The sequence below is a fragment of the Botrytis cinerea genome, chromosome 3 (assembly GCF_000143535.2).
Source record: "Botrytis cinerea B05.10 chromosome 3, complete sequence".
NCBI lineage: Eukaryota > Fungi > Ascomycota > Leotiomycetes > Helotiales > Sclerotiniaceae > Botrytis > Botrytis cinerea.
Genome location: NC_037312.1, coordinates 1,689,298 through 1,703,564, shown reverse-complemented (window position 1 = coordinate 1,703,564; position 14,267 = coordinate 1,689,298). Strand labels below are relative to the sequence as shown.

The 14,267-nt window shown below is 44.9% G+C and overlaps 5 protein-coding genes across 5 annotated transcripts; 3 read left to right on the top strand and 2 right to left on the bottom strand.

The window, feature by feature from the left end:
- Positions 1–320: 320 nt before the first annotated feature.
- BCIN_03g05040 (hypothetical protein) lies at positions 321–5,463 on the top strand. Its single transcript, XM_024691991.1, has 4 exons — positions 321–844; positions 1,102–1,293; positions 1,752–2,164; positions 2,214–5,463. The coding sequence occupies exons 3-4, from the start codon at positions 1,800–1,802 to the stop codon at positions 5,086–5,088; spliced, it is 3,240 nt and encodes a 1,079-aa protein (XP_024547764.1). The 5' UTR covers positions 321–844; positions 1,102–1,293; positions 1,752–1,799; the 3' UTR covers positions 5,089–5,463.
- Positions 5,464–5,529: 66 nt separating this feature from the next.
- BCIN_03g05030 (hypothetical protein) lies at positions 5,530–7,135 on the top strand. Its single transcript, XM_024691990.1, has 4 exons — positions 5,530–6,053; positions 6,124–6,352; positions 6,559–6,624; positions 6,705–7,135. The coding sequence occupies exons 1-4, from the start codon at positions 5,797–5,799 to the stop codon at positions 6,855–6,857; spliced, it is 705 nt and encodes a 234-aa protein (XP_024547763.1). The 5' UTR covers positions 5,530–5,796; the 3' UTR covers positions 6,858–7,135.
- Positions 7,136–7,222: 87 nt separating this feature from the next.
- BCIN_03g05020 (hypothetical protein) lies at positions 7,223–8,728 on the bottom strand. The gene is made up of 3 exons (XM_024691989.1): positions 8,518–8,728; positions 7,983–8,458; positions 7,223–7,905 (listed from the first exon to the last, which is right to left on the bottom strand). Exons 1-3 carry the CDS (start codon positions 8,555–8,557, stop codon positions 7,432–7,434), a joined length of 990 nt encoding a protein of 329 aa, XP_024547762.1. The 5' UTR covers positions 8,558–8,728; the 3' UTR covers positions 7,223–7,431.
- A 179-nt stretch (positions 8,729–8,907) lies between these two features.
- On the top strand, positions 8,908–10,833 carry BCIN_03g05010 (hypothetical protein). The gene is made up of 3 exons (XM_001560716.2): positions 8,908–9,932; positions 10,031–10,111; positions 10,211–10,833. The coding sequence occupies exons 1-3, from the start codon at positions 9,348–9,350 to the stop codon at positions 10,592–10,594; spliced, it is 1,050 nt and encodes a 349-aa protein (XP_001560766.1). The 5' UTR covers positions 8,908–9,347; the 3' UTR covers positions 10,595–10,833.
- A 118-nt stretch (positions 10,834–10,951) lies between these two features.
- BCIN_03g05000 (hypothetical protein) lies at positions 10,952–13,889 on the bottom strand. Its single transcript, XM_001560715.2, has 3 exons — positions 12,927–13,889; positions 12,429–12,876; positions 10,952–12,382 (listed from the first exon to the last, which is right to left on the bottom strand). Exons 1-3 carry the CDS (start codon positions 13,468–13,470, stop codon positions 11,614–11,616), a joined length of 1,761 nt encoding a protein of 586 aa, XP_001560765.1. The 5' UTR covers positions 13,471–13,889; the 3' UTR covers positions 10,952–11,613.
- Positions 13,890–14,267: the final 378 nt, after the last annotated feature.

The following is a 14,267-nucleotide window of genomic DNA, read 5'->3' as shown; positions in this document are numbered from 1 at the left end:
GACACCGATTGATGTTGCATCAAAAGATGACTCTTTCTTCGTTTGCTGTTGCCTTGCCGCAATTGGAGACTCACGACAAGTTTTCTTGGTTCAAAGAGCTGCAGGGTGGCAGCATACATGGTTAGGTCACACGACGGCTTGACACATCACCGTCGCACAGCATTCAATCAATTATTCTAACAATGATGATTTGCTGCAAACCACATAACTGGAGGCAAAAACTCGGGATTCTCTCCTCTCAATCAAGCATGTGACCACGCGTAGAAAAAGATCCACACTGTGTTTGTGTGTACGGATTACTGTCGTTGTCCCGCTCCTTTGGTGAATGTACGAATTGAGTTTTCGTTGAGATTCTCTTCAACTTTCGAACTTGAGGAAGGGAGCATTACACAATTCTGCTCCTACAATAGCTGAGAACGATAGCAACGAAAAGAAGCATTTACTATTGAGCTAACCTGATATCGTCGGATTGTATTTACACAAATCACAACGCGCTTTTGACTCTTTATCGTTTGCCTGGCGGTTCTGCCAAACTTGCATCAAAGAGAAAGTGGGGTAATGAAATATCAACATGATGGTCCTGCATCCCTCACCAATCGTTCTTGCCGGGGCTGTGAGCTGCAGCTACGTTGCCCTCCAAGGTTATCTCCAAACTCTTTCTTTCTTGCTTTCTTACTTCTCAACCTTCTTTTCCTATCAACCATGCGAATATTTCATCATTTTATATTTCAACATCTCCGACTTATCTGAAATATCATATATTTCATCTTTTGGATTTTGATGAAATCCCAAGCGTTTCTCTGTTGCCCTCTGTTCTAATTGCAAGCTCGACGAGCACAAACAAGTAAGTAGCTCAACAATCCTGCTACTCACAAAGCCTCGCGGCCGGAGAAAGAGCCAGCTGTTTGAGCTGCTATCTGATTGCTGAATCCCATTTACATCTCTGAGCAGCCATATGGTCTTTCAGTTTGGTTCGCCTCGGGCTATCGAAAGGTGCTACGAGGCATACTTGGATTCGGCTTTTTCTCCAAGTCGCGAGAAGGCTCCATATATCACTCTTATGCATGCATCCCTTTGCGTTTGCTAACACGATTACTGCAGCAAGCGAACCCCTCACTTATTTTGGAACTCCTCTTGCTACTTATCTCGCCAACATAACAAGAAAACATAACTGCCATTAACCCATTCTTCTTAAAAACAATCTTTGCCGCGACGCAACTGAACATCCATATCGGCTGTCACTATTGCTCACTGTCGGCCGTTTGTCTAGCTTCTTAATTCAGCTTCCAAAAGGTATGCCTTATGTTTATCTCAAGATATAATTTCGTCAACCATGGAATAACTTGACCATTTTTTCGTGGCACAATTCTTTTTTCCAAGAATCTCTATCACTTTGATCCTTACAAATCATGCTCGGCCCACAACGACGCATGATTCTTCAACCCCCATTGACTTCACCTTTCTTTATTAGCACGCACAATGTATGATTTCTTTATGTTTTATGACTCATAAGGTGTCACGATGTTTCACGCTTTTTCGTTCAGTTCGGCCAAACAGCATGTTTCTCCCACCCACAAAGAAGGCCCGCTTTGGTAGTCATATGGCACACATGCTCATTTCATAATGTTCTACTTATATTACAATATGCTACTTTTGTTATTCCAAGATGGGGAAAGCTCATCTTCGTGACTTTCATCGCTCAGGCTTGCCTGTCCAGCCTTCTTATTTTGCTTTCTAACACCCACTCTTAGATTTACTCAGCGCTCTTTCCCTTTGAGAGAACCCTCTTGAGCCATACCATGTCTTTTGACCCGGCTGCACGTGGACGTGGCCGCGGTGGTCGCGGCGGCGGAGATCGTGGTGGACGAGGTGGAAGTAGTGAGCGTGGTGGACGAGGAGGTGGTGATCGTGGTGGACGAGGTGGAAGTGGTGATCGTGGTGGACGAGGTGGAAGTGGTGATCGTGGTGGACGAGGCGGTGGAGAGCATGGTGGACGAGGAGGTGGGGATCGTGGTGGTTACGGAGGTGGTGGACGAGGAGGCGGGGATCGTGGTGGTTACGGAGGTGGCGGTCGAGGAGGCGGGGATCGTGGAAATCGTGGTACTTATGGTAGCCGTGGTGGAGGCCGTGGTGGAGGTCGGGGTGGCCCAGTGTCCATTTTCAAGTAAGGTGCTTGCAATGTACTCCGAGCAGTGATCTAATACGCTTTACAGAGACCCTAATTATCCAGCAGAAGCACCTGATGCAAGAGTCGCGAAAATGGAAGATGAGTACCACAAGAGCTCATCCGGGATCAATGCCTTGGATAAGATGTCGCTCAACCAAAAATTTCCTTCTCGCCCAGGATACGGCGATAATGGTCGAAAAGTTCAGCTGTATGCTAATTATTTCGCATTAAACACAAGCCCCAGTTTTGCCTTGGGTCGTTACCCGGTCACTATATCCCCGAGCATGGACGACAAAAAGAAGAAACGGGAGCAGCTTTTCAGGCTCATCCTCGAGTTACCGGAATTTGCAAACATTCCGCTAACCACAGATTATGCTTCTATGATCATTACACCGAATAAATTGCCTTTCAAAGAGGAGCGTGTTTTCAGCATTCCTTGGCGAAACGAAGGGGAAGACGATCCACATGAAAATGCCCAAATTTACAAGGTCCGGATCGGCTCTCCAACTTCTTACACTATCCCCGACCTCGTTCAAAGTCTCGGCAATAGATCTGCAGCCACTGTATCCGAAGTTCAAAGAGAGGAAGCGATTCAGGCCATGAATACGGTGATGGGATTCTTCGCCAAGAGCGAGAAAGGAACTGTTTCTATTGCAAACAATAGACACTTCTCCACAGCTCAAAGAGGAAACGAGCATAATTTCACGACCCTAAATTATGGATTAGAGGCTATACGCGGCTTCTATCAGAGTGTTAGACCAGCTACTGGTCGACTTTTATTGAACGTAAACGTCACTCACTCCGTTTTCCTCGAGCGTGGCCCATTGAACGTTTTCTTTCAAAGACTTGGCAATGCCCATAGTGTTGTTGATAAGATAAAGGGAAAGCGGGTCGAAGTCACTCATTTGCCTGCAAAAAAGTCCAAGGCTGGTATCACCATTCCCCGAGAAAAGACCATTTGGGATTTGGCTCGCCCAAGTGATGGTAGAACCGAAGAACATCCTCCTCAGGTTGCTAGATATGCCGCTGGGCCAAAAGATGTCAAATTTTGGATTTCTGCTGAAAAATCATCAACGAAAGACAAAGCTCCGCCAAAATCTGGGCCGAAGAAGGGCTCTTCCAAGCCAGCCTCAACACTCGACAAGTACATTACTGTTTATGATTATTTCAAATCCAAATATCCGAACGTTGTTTTGGATCCGAAATTTCCTGTGGTGAATGTTGGCAACAACCTCAACCCGTCTTACCTACCGGTGGAGGCTTGTATCATAAAGCCAGGTCAGATTGTGAAAAAGGCATTACTTGGAGATCAAACTCGTATGATGTTGGATTTCGCAAACAGAAGACCAGAGCCCAACGCAATGTCTATTGTCACTTCCGGTAAACAAGTCTTGGGCTTGAATACTAAAGACAATCCTCTTCTCTCCAAATTTGGTGTTCAAGTTGGTAACAGCCTTATAACCGTTCAAGGTCGTGTGTTACCACCACCCGCAATCAATTACAAGGACAGGAGACTTGCCCCAATGAAAACTACACCCAGAGATGGTTCTTGGAATATGAGGGACACTCGTTTCCATACTTGTGGAGATCTAGGCAGCTGGACTTACATGGTGGTTGAATCCGATAAACGTGGTGCTAGATGGAATCACGACGATGCGGCTAGGACAGTCGAGCAATTCAGGATCCACCTTCAGGGTGCAGGGATTGGAGTCAAAGGTTGGATAGGTAAAGCCGCGCCTACTCCTAAGCATAAAGATGGCAACGAAGCAGCTACATCTGCTGCTATTGGAAACGTGTTCCGAATGATGTCTACAGCTCCAGGTATAAAGAAACCCAACTTTCTTTTATGCATCCTTCCAGTGGATGATGTAATGCTTTACAACACGATAAAGAGGTTCGGAGATACCAAAGCCGGTATACATACAGTTTGCGTACAATACTCCAAGTTTACAAAGGGAGATCCGCAATACTTCGGCAATGTTGCATTAAAATTCAATCTCAAGGCTGGTGGTATTAACCAGACAATCGATAAGCTTGGGATTATCAACGAAGGCAAGACAATGGTTGTCGGGATTGATGTAACACATCCATCCCCTGGATCAAAAGACACAGCACCCAGCGTTGCTGCCATGGTAACAAGCACCGATAAGCTCTTAGGTCAATGGTCCGGTGTCTGTCGCTTACAAGACAAAGCTCGTCAAGAGATGGTATCAGATCTCGAACCTATGCTCATTAGGCAATTGGACATCTGGCAGAGAAAGAACAGAATCTTACCCGACAATATTTTGATCTATAGAGATGGTGTATCGGAGGGGCAATACAACCTATCGCTCGAAGAAGAATTGCCAAAAATCAGAAATGCTTGTCGTCAGAAGTATCCCGCAGATTATACAAAGAGAAGTCTGCCAAGAATCTCAATTATTGTTTGCGGCAAGCGTCATCACACGCGATTCTATCCAAAGGATACTGACAGTGCAGACTCCAAGTCGAACTGTCCAGCCGGAACTGTGGTCGATCGTGGTGTTACCGAATCTCGCAACTGGGACTTCTTTCTTCAACCACACCAAAGTTTAATGGGAACGGCCAGGCCGTGCCATTATTTTGTCATTTTAGACGAAATCTTCAGGTCGCAGAAAGTCAAGGCTCCCCATACGACTTCAGCCGACTCTCTTGAAGAATTGACTCATAACATGTGCCACTTATTCGGGCGAGCTACAAAGGCTGTAAGTCTATGTCCGCCTGCATATTACGCAGACTTACTGTGCACTCGCATGAGAGCATATCTTGCAGACCAGTATGATCCTCCAACTGGCCAGACTACACCAGAACCTGGACTTCAGACAACACCGTCTATCAATGCAATAGGTCAAGGCAGAATTGATATTCATCAAGATATTACAGACTCGATGTTTTGGATCTAAACATTTTGATGTGTTACTGGGCAGATCACTTACCTGTTTCATGGACGATCTGGTCGTATCCTTGGATTTCTAGATAACTCTCTATTCCGAGAGCCTCGGTGTGTAGGCAAGCAGATGCCAATTTTCAACATCTTCATTTGTCCAGGCATTTTTCAACCATGCCGATTGTTCGTTGGGAGCGAAAGACACGTTTCTTTTTCCGTTTACTATTCACTCATTTGATAACTACAGCAATTCCTACATTTCTGTAGATCGCAGCAACTTTTTCGGTTTGCGTTTCCAATTTTGGTGCGCAATAACTTCAGCTTTAAAAACAAATAGTATTGAAATACGAATACAGACCTTTTTCATACTGCAAATCAGTCTATCGTGACATGTTGTGATAAGTGTGATGTCTCCATCAAATGAATTGTATATATCGTATGTAGCACACAGCTAGAAGTCTAGCGCACTATCGATTATCTTCCTTTATTTTGGAGATAAAAAGGAGACTGGATAAAATGAGAGGTTTCAGCCTCCTTACTCTTATAGGTCATGATGCTAAGCGAATAACGCCCTATTTTTCTTTTTAGGGGCAATTGGATATTCCCCCAAAACCGAAAAAAGGGATAAAAACGCCGAAAAAGTAATGCGTCACTACATATCTCTTATCATTTCTTTCTCTATAAAGGCTGAAGTTGCCAAGAGCTTGGATAAACTAATCGAGGTATGTACTTGTCAGCTTTACTCAAGCGGAGAATACTAGGGAGGTCCTATTTATGGAAGGAGTTGGTGATGGAATTTTTTCTCGAGGTCGGTTTTGTTTTCTTAGGCCCTATTTGTTTTGAAGACTTCCACATTAGAGCTTTGAGAACCTTGTTTATTTGCGTGGAGGGCTACTCATTGGGTCGTTGTATGGGATGCGAAGATATCGTGAGATGCTCACCCTCTGATTCTGATCAATCTCCCATCCGCATTTATCGCATGTAAGTTCCCCTTTGCATTTTTCTTCCATCGATCAATTGGAATAGATCTAGAATAGCCTAACACGTCCAGCATGCACCACTCCATCTCACTTTTCTTCGCTTTTCTTTCTCTCCTCCCTGGCCTTGCTCGAGCATGTCTCGTCTACTACGCAACCTTCCCCTTCGATAACGATAAACCGTTTGTAGGGAAGATCATTGATAATGGGGTTGAAACGTGCTCGATTAATATGACGTATAATGAACATTGGAGGTGGCAGGCGTTGGAGAATGAAAAGGATTGGGAGAGGGAGGAATGGGCAGTGAGTTTTCTTCTTCTTTTATTTTGGTTTGTGGAGTTTGATGGTTAGGAGGGGGAGGGTTTGGCGATGAGTTGGGGGAGGGGGGGATACAGAGCGAGAGTGGTGGTGGTGGTGGAGATAGGTAGATTGGGAGAGAACGAAGAGAGCAAACTTTGAAATGACGAGGAAGATCATGAGGACAACGCTAATATCCATAAACCAAACAGTGGAAACCCTGGCACTTTACATGCACGAAGAAACTCTGGCAGGGAAAAATGAAGGGTAATAATACGGTAGGTCATCCTCTCCTCTCTTCTGCTCTCACTCGAACCCCACACTTCCCAGAAACGAAATTCGCTCACGCCTAAAATAGGACCGCACATATGCAGCGGAACTCGGCGTTGGTCTCCGCGGCGTAACGTACCGTGCGCATGGAGAGAAATTTTGGTTTAATCCGGATACGGTGGAGGATGTGGAGGGGGAACGATGGGTTTATAGTAAGAAGTTGTGGTGTGCGGGGAAGTAGGGTGGGGAAGTATGGGGTGAGGTTGTTGGAGTGGGGTTGATGGGTTGGTTGGTGGGATTTGTGAAAGAGGGAAGGCGACTTGAAGCGTTGATTGCGGTGAGAGTGTGGGGGAATATATCGGTTCTTGGGTGAGAGACTAATGTTTCCTGTTTTTTCCCAGAGTGAAGTAATCACGAGTGTGCGAGAGGTGAAGGCCATGGATTCTTTCTCTCCGGTGTATATCGGTTGACGAATTCATGAAGTATTTTTCTACAATCTTGGATTCTATCACTTTTATACTATGCGTAAGCCATTCTTATTTAAACTTCAAGTTCGGAATATCTTAAACCCACGTAGAGATATTCTGAGGCCAATTTTGAAGCCATTGTATGATTCTATATGACCGTGATTGATATGTAAGCTAAATTGCTACCATTATCCTGCTCATTTCTGTTTTGCACAGCAAACATACGAGTGCCATATCCTCCTGTTTTCATTTGCGAGAATGAATTATTTGGGAAAACCTTCCATATGTAGCTCAACCCTATTTGAGATTTCTCTCTTGTTCCCACTGAGCTAAAACCTCCTCTGCAGCCTATTGCTGTAATCGTAGGTTAATTTTCTGCATCGAAATCTCCTCCCGCCATTGTTTCCATGCCCCTATCTCTTCCAATTCCTGCTCGTATACATTTTCGAACCATTTAATCAGCCCATACATCATATCCCTCAGGGCCTCCTCTTCTTCTTCCTGTTTCTGGCATTTCATGATCTTCTTCTTCAATTCCGGGCTGGGGGCGGGCTTCACAAATTCGACCTCATAAATTAATGGGCCATAATTAGCAATATGGCTTTCCATATTAGAAAAAATATCCTGCAAGAAATTGCATTGGCGCAATTCGGCCATTTTAATGCGCTGTAGGCAGCGCTTATGAGGTATTCCCCGCTCAGTGAAGCTGTAACTCTTTTTGATTATTTTCAAATGCGTCACATTTGGGTAGACCTTGACGACTGTTTTCCATGCACCAGCAGAGAATTTAATCAGGAGCCAGAATGTGTGGTGGTCAATACCCTAGACAATCATATTAGTCCAGTGCTACTTTGTGGCGATCTTGCAGCTCATCCAAACTCGAGTCATGGTATACCCACAAGGTTTTTGACTTTTTTGACTGGAAGTAATGAACCTTTGCAAGGCTGCCAAAGACATGAGATACAATCCCACCTGCATTCCAGATCCGATACTAAATGGCAAAATCCGGAAGACAGTTGGAGTACATCACGCTCATAGTTGATCCATGCGTAGAAATCTAATCCAAAGGCACGCATAACCGGTATACTCAAGCCAGACGCATCCGAATGTCTGAAAGTAGAGTATCTCTTCAAACAGGCCACTCTTGATTCTTGGCACACTTGGGAGAGGAGAGGGGCATTGGGAAAGGTAGGCCAGGAATAGACAACCTCAGAAGTTGAGTTAACGTCGACAGCGTAGTCCCAAATCGTATCACGAGCTTCCCGAGGAAGCTTGGGGAATTTGTGGAACACTGGCTCCTCTGTCACGAAGATGTACCTGTATGGATTGTCGATTTCGGTTTCTGGGGATGGGCCTGGGTCATTCTTTTCTATCTCTACACAATTGATCATTAGTATCCTGGTCAAGAGTAAAAAGTAAATGGGGATTATTTACTCGGCATGCTCGTGATACTTGCAGCATGATTCAACTCCATCTTGAGTCTTGAATAAATTTTGTGATGCTGGAAGTGAGTTTGCGAGGATGAAAATTTGGAGATATGTGAAAGTGTGGGTTGAAAGAGAGTTTAGTACGATTACTGAAGTCGAGGAAGAACGACTAGCGCACCTGCCTTTTTTGTTCCATAACACATGACTTGGGTTTTTTCTTGTGAGGTACAATCTTCTCGGATTAACCAGTCGGTACGCACAACTTCACTTAACCACCCAGACAAACTGAGCTTCAATCGACAAAGTCTTTGGACGTGAAGTAGAGGTCCCGTTTGAGGGGACGTCGAAAGACCCTATATGGAGGGCTAGGCGATATAATGAGTTGAGAAGATAAGCAGGGTACGAACGAAGATAATTTGTTGTTCAGTCCCCAGACAAGATTCAAAAGATGAAGTGAATGATTGTCAAGTGGCAGTTGAATCTTTTGATATCAATACATCACAAAATCTACGAATGCTTCTCAGGATGAAGGTAAGTGAATGTTCACTGCACGATCGGATATTAAATGTCTTACTTCATATATTACTCTTCTTCTACAAAATTCAAGTGAATATCTTCACCCAATCCAAGCTCACGATCTTCCAATGGCTGTGCCGAACAAACAAGGCTGGCTTCTATTTGAACCGCACTACAAAGCTCTTCTCAGAGATTCTTCCACATCCATCTCGAAACTCGAGAAGTTTAGTAAAGTCTTCATACATACCACCAGTCTTAGTCAAGTAACCCTAAAACACAAAAATTCATCCACCACCACAGTTCGACACCCCATCTTAAAAAATGTCAACCACACTTTACCCACCTGTCCCCGCTCCATCAAGCGACCAGGAATTTCTCATCTCCGCCGGCGTCTGCGTCCTCGAATCGCAACAGCACACTCTCGATTTCTCACCCCAATTTCTCTCCATCTACGGCCGACCAACCCTCGTCTATCGTCCCTGGGCACGTCTCTGGTCGATTTCCTGCACCCATATTCTCGAAGCCATCACGCCACGCTATCCCTCTCACACCGCTGTATTCCTCAAATTCGCGGCGTACAAAGATCGGTATCTAGAGTTTTGCTTGGAGGTGGATAACTATTACGGATGGTTGGGGAGGGATAGGGATAAGAAGAGGAGGGAGAATGGGAATTCAAGGGTGGGAGAAGATAGTGAGAAAGAGAGCGCGATGATTATTGGGAGGGCGGAGATGGAGGGTGCATGGTGTAAGCTTTTGATAGGCATGTTTGATGAGATGAGGTCGAAGAGGGATGTGATGAGAAACTTTGTCGGTATGAGGAGTCTGCTTGGTGAGGATAGAATCCTCATGACGATCAAGGAAGTAGAAGCGGAGATGAAGGAAGTGTTGAGGCTGGCGGTGGAACAGGTATGTGCTTCTCGCTATCCATTTATTTGATGTTCTATCAACGAGCACGAAAGAAAAAAGATGGATAAAGTGGTCGACTAATACTCTTGGCATCGCAGAGATTCGGCAAACAAGTCGAAAAATACTGGGCTAGAAAGTGGAAGATCTACGGATACCGATGTCCAGAATTGGACATCAAGGTACACCTCCCCTCTTCTTTAAATTTCGCAATCCTTATCATCCCCTACCCAAAACTTCACCCATCTAATCCCTCGCTAACCACCCCTCCCCCTCCCTAGTGCGTAACCGACTGGTCCATCGAAGCACCCTTTCAAAAATCCCTCTTAGAACCCAACGACATCAACGACAACGACTACATGGAGACTGACAACGAAATCACCGACGAGACATGCAACCCCAGCGGCGAAAATATCGACTCGGGCGTATCTTTCCAGAGTGCCCAATCTTCTCAAACACAGACAATCCAAAAATACACACAAAAGACGAGTCAGGAATCAGAGCAAGATAAATCACAGGAGGTAAATGTAAAGGAGGAAGAAGAAGAAGAAGAAGCGACACTAGAGAAATCTAATCCGGTATTAAACACAAAGCAGAATTTGAAGTGGGCGATGCACGGAGAAGATTCGGATACCATGCATGGGAGATTAGCGTTCAGGGATTAGATCTTGAGAACTAAGAACCGAGGAGCCGAGAGGGATATCTCTTTTTTGTATGAAATGATATGAAGTGAAAACGGGCGCTGAAATAAAGTGCCAAGGGCGCATTGGAGTTGGGCTGTTGACTATGGATGTGGTAATGGGATATGCATGAGCATGGACGGATAATATATTTGCAAATAGGATACTTAGTTACCTCGCTTCCTCGGAAGTCATTCAACACTGGATAGGAATGAATAATATCAGGATACCTATCTTTTCAATTCAGAATTATTACTCCTCGACTCATCATCTTCTCCCGCTTTCTTGACATCATTACTATACTTGCGAGCATTACTTCCTCAGCAATTGTCCACAACAAGATGCAACATAGATAGACATTAAGTGATATAAAGTATATTCCCTGATTCGCATCCCTAAGCTATGTACTCCTCCTTCCCTATTCCCTATTCCCCATTCCCTATTCCCCATTCCCAGTTCCCCGCTCCCGTATCCTATCCTACTCTCCCAGCTCCATCCTATCCATCCTATCCAAGCAAACAAAACACCCCCTCAATATCCCCAACTCAATCCAACTCCCATCCACCATGCACCACAGGAAAGAAAACAAAACAAAACAAAACAAAACAGAACAAGAAGAGAAGAAAGAATACATGAGTTGTAAATACATGCTAAATTTATAAAATCCACCTCATCCCATGCCACCTGTATCCCCACAAAACGCCTGAACCAAAACAGAATGTCCCTCAAACACCAATCCATGATGCAACCACGAAAAATGAAAAGCCAATCGACAAAAAACACGCCACCTATCCAATCCGATCAATGATAACGGTCCATATGCACCATGATTCCCTTCCATTTATCTACCTTCCAGTTACTGCACCAAAAACACCGTCCGGGTAGCAAGCAAGCAAAGCAAGTAGTAAGTGAGCCTCCTTCACTGATACAATTGGTCCCATCCATTTATACTCCCGCGCAAGGACAAGAAGAGGAAAGAGGAAAGAAAAGGAAATCAAACAGAATTATTCCCATCTCCCTTCAATCTCCACCGCCTTTGCCCCCGCTACTCTCCTTGCGCTCCCACTTCCTGCACCATATAGCATTTCCATCAACTTCCCCTTTTGTGTTTCCCTAACCTTTCCTAGATATCCACTTGCATCTTCTAGGCCTTGAATTTGCTCTTCGACTCGAATGGTACTACTGTTTGTCCTTACGAGCGGACTAACTAGCTTTTTCCTTAGATAATCTAGGTTTGCTCGCAAAGTTAATAATTTACCGTTATGATCGAGGAGGACGGATTTGTTTTGAATTGTCTTGGAACGGATATTGGCGAGAAGCTTTTTATTCTTCTCAAATTTGTGAAGGGTACTGGAGGAGGGACCGAGCAGTTTGGTCCAAAGGGAAGAGAGAAGTTTATCTTCGTCCATCTCTTGGGTATCTAGCTCGCGGGATGCGCTACGAGATAATGCTTTGAATTGATGATCGATCTTTTCAAAGATGGCAAAGAGATGGAGAGCATGGTTGAGCTCAGAACTAATAGCATCCTCGAGCACTGATAGAAATTCGTTGAATGTTCTTTGAAGGGTCTGACGTGTTCTTTGAGGCGATGACATGCCAAATATATTCGTTGCGACAACGCCAATTTTGGTCGGTGTCCCAGTAGGAGTTTCGAAAACTCCTACTCGACTAAGAAGTGTGTGTATATTATCAAAGGCTGAATTAAGGGGAGACGGTGGCAGGTGATTCAGCTGAGCAAGTTCTCGTTTCGCCCAATCCATAACGATCAAGATACTAGATATGTCAGATGATTTCAAGCAACAGAAGTAGAAATTATTACCCATCCACATCTCCGTCAACATTAGCAAAGAATCTGGTTAACTCAACAGACAAAGTTTTGAGGGTTTCACTCAGTTCATCGAGTTCCGCAACAATGACAGGCGCCGAAGTCATATTTGTTGAGCGTACACTCTCACCAAGATCCCAGACCGCAATACCAGTCTGTTGTATATCGCCGATTTGTTGAATACCATTTTCTGAATAGAATATCAGAGGTTCAAAAGCTCTTGCGAGTCCCGCGACCTTGATGAGATCTGGGACCGGTGGCAGTTGTGAAGGTTGAAACAGTGTTCGTAATGTCAAGATGGAAATAATCGCTATCACAAGCGCACTGCATACGGAAGCCCATGAACTCATGATCTTCTCAAACTTTAAACTCATAGATGAAAACGCAGCTTCAAACGGTTCTGTACGGTGTTGTACTTCGGTTTTAAATGCGAATCGAATAACTTTTTATACATCAGCATATGGACCAATACATTTACTCCAAGTTTCATACAGTTGTTGGGGTTCTCCATCGAAGGTACCAAAGCGCCCTCGTGGCCATCCTCCTGTTTAACTACCGCGCCAAATGTCTTTCCAAAATCATCATTTCCCGAAGGATATGGACCTGGTGAGGGGCTTCTCTTCTTTTCCGGTGATATTGAACCAGTAGGTAGTCTCGTTCTTACCGCCGCGGCAAGAGTCGGATCAGATCCACCTCCCTCATCAGCACTCTCATATTCCGGACTACTCTCTCTAGAAAGTTCCCTGTGCCTCTTTCCCAATATATTACTATGCCGATTCCAAAAGCCGCTGCTTCGGTTGCCGTTTTCCTCTCGTCTCCATGCTGGCGGACTGTAGCCACCTCTGGATACCGAGTCTCTTAGGTCGTCCTCCGAGTCCGTGTCGCTGCGGAAGCCCGAATGCTGGGAGGGATAGCCAAAACGACGAGGCGGGTTGTGATCTATCTCTATGTTTCCTTGCTCGAAGTCCTGCAGAGATGCGTTCAACGAGGGGTGGTCGTCGAACATTCCTTCTAGCTCCTCTATCGTAGTGCCCATGATTTCTATTATTCTTCACGATGTCTGTCGATGCGCTCCAAGCTGGTACGGGAAGAGCTTTCGTCTGTATGAGATAAAGATATGCGAACGATATGATTATGACAATCAAGAAGGTACTAGGTGCGATATTCAGGTTGATCAGTGTAAAATGAACTTGGTTTTGGATAGTAAATATGGACATATCAATCCAAAAACACGTCTGCCTTGAGTCGTTGTTTACAGTCGCGTAAACTTTGTGAATTTATGGCTTTAATTCATACAAGCATGCGACTGTTATTCTGTTCAATATATGAATGCGCCAATGATGGATTGAAAGTTATGTTGGTTTTATCTGGATGTGACTGAACTGATAGCGATGCGATAATGGATAAGTGGGTGGGTTGGAAGAAGTGAATCGCGGATATGATACTAAAGTGGGCTTGGTGGGTGATGGGTGGGTGATGGGTGGGTAGTGGGCAGTGGGCAGTGGGCAGTGAGTGGTGGGCAGTGAGTGGGTGGCAGACTGGTGACTGGGAGTGGTGTGTACGGACACGGGTTCCCTCTAGTGCACGGTATTTGGGTGGGGTTGTGTCTTTATCACAGGCCCATCGCGCATTCGTGCTGAAAGTGATTGGGGGAGAGAAGAGAGAAGAGAGAAGAGAGAAGGGAGAAGGGAGGAGAGAGGAGAGAGAAGAGGGGAGAGAGAGGGAGAATAACAATGTGAGCATGAGCATCAGTAGGGACGAAGGATACTTCACTTGCCTTCGTACAGCAAGCACTAGAATCGACTCCAGCAGTATCATTGGTCTCGAAATAGA

Excerpts from the sequence above, each read along its gene's own strand:
- BCIN_03g05040 (XM_024691991.1), top strand. The coding sequence starts at position 1,800 with ATGTCTTTTGACCCGGCTGCACGTGGACGTGGCCGCGGTGGTCGCGGC. Across the intron at positions 2,165-2,213 it reads GGCCCAGTGTCCATTTTCAA|AGACCCTAATTATCCAGCAG; the intron begins GTAAGGTGCTTG and ends TACGCTTTACAG.
- BCIN_03g05020 (XM_024691989.1), bottom strand. The coding sequence starts at position 8,557 with ATGGAGTTGAATCATGCTGCAAGTATCACGAGCATGCCGA. Across the intron at positions 8,459-8,517 it reads AAGTATCACGAGCATGCCGA|AGATAGAAAAGAATGACCCA; the intron begins GTAAATAATCCC and ends TCAATTGTGTAG. Across the intron at positions 7,906-7,982 it reads TCAAAAAAGTCAAAAACCTT|GGTATTGACCACCACACATT; the intron begins GTGGGTATACCA and ends ATGATTGTCTAG.
- BCIN_03g05010 (XM_001560716.2), top strand. The coding sequence starts at position 9,348 with ATGTCAACCACACTTTACCCACCTGTCCCCGCTCCATCAAGCGACCAG. Across the intron at positions 9,933-10,030 it reads TGAGGCTGGCGGTGGAACAG|AGATTCGGCAAACAAGTCGA; the intron begins GTATGTGCTTCT and ends TTGGCATCGCAG. Across the intron at positions 10,112-10,210 it reads GTCCAGAATTGGACATCAAG|TGCGTAACCGACTGGTCCAT; the intron begins GTACACCTCCCC and ends CCCCCTCCCTAG.
- BCIN_03g05030 (XM_024691990.1), top strand. The coding sequence starts at position 5,797 with ATGTACTTGTCAGCTTTACTCAAGCGGAGAATACTAGGGAGGTCCTAT. Across the intron at positions 6,353-6,558 it reads GGGAGAGGGAGGAATGGGCA|TGGAAACCCTGGCACTTTAC; the intron begins GTGAGTTTTCTT and ends TAAACCAAACAG. Across the intron at positions 6,625-6,704 it reads AAATGAAGGGTAATAATACG|GACCGCACATATGCAGCGGA; the intron begins GTAGGTCATCCT and ends CGCCTAAAATAG.
- BCIN_03g05000 (XM_001560715.2), bottom strand. The coding sequence starts at position 13,470 with ATGGGCACTACGATAGAGGAGCTAGAAGGAATGTTCGACGACCACCCC. Across the intron at positions 12,877-12,926 it reads GATGGAGAACCCCAACAACT|TTATTCGATTCGCATTTAAA; the intron begins GTATGAAACTTG and ends ATGTATAAAAAG. Across the intron at positions 12,383-12,428 it reads GTTGACGGAGATGTGGATGG|TATCTTGATCGTTATGGATT; the intron begins GTAATAATTTCT and ends TGACATATCTAG.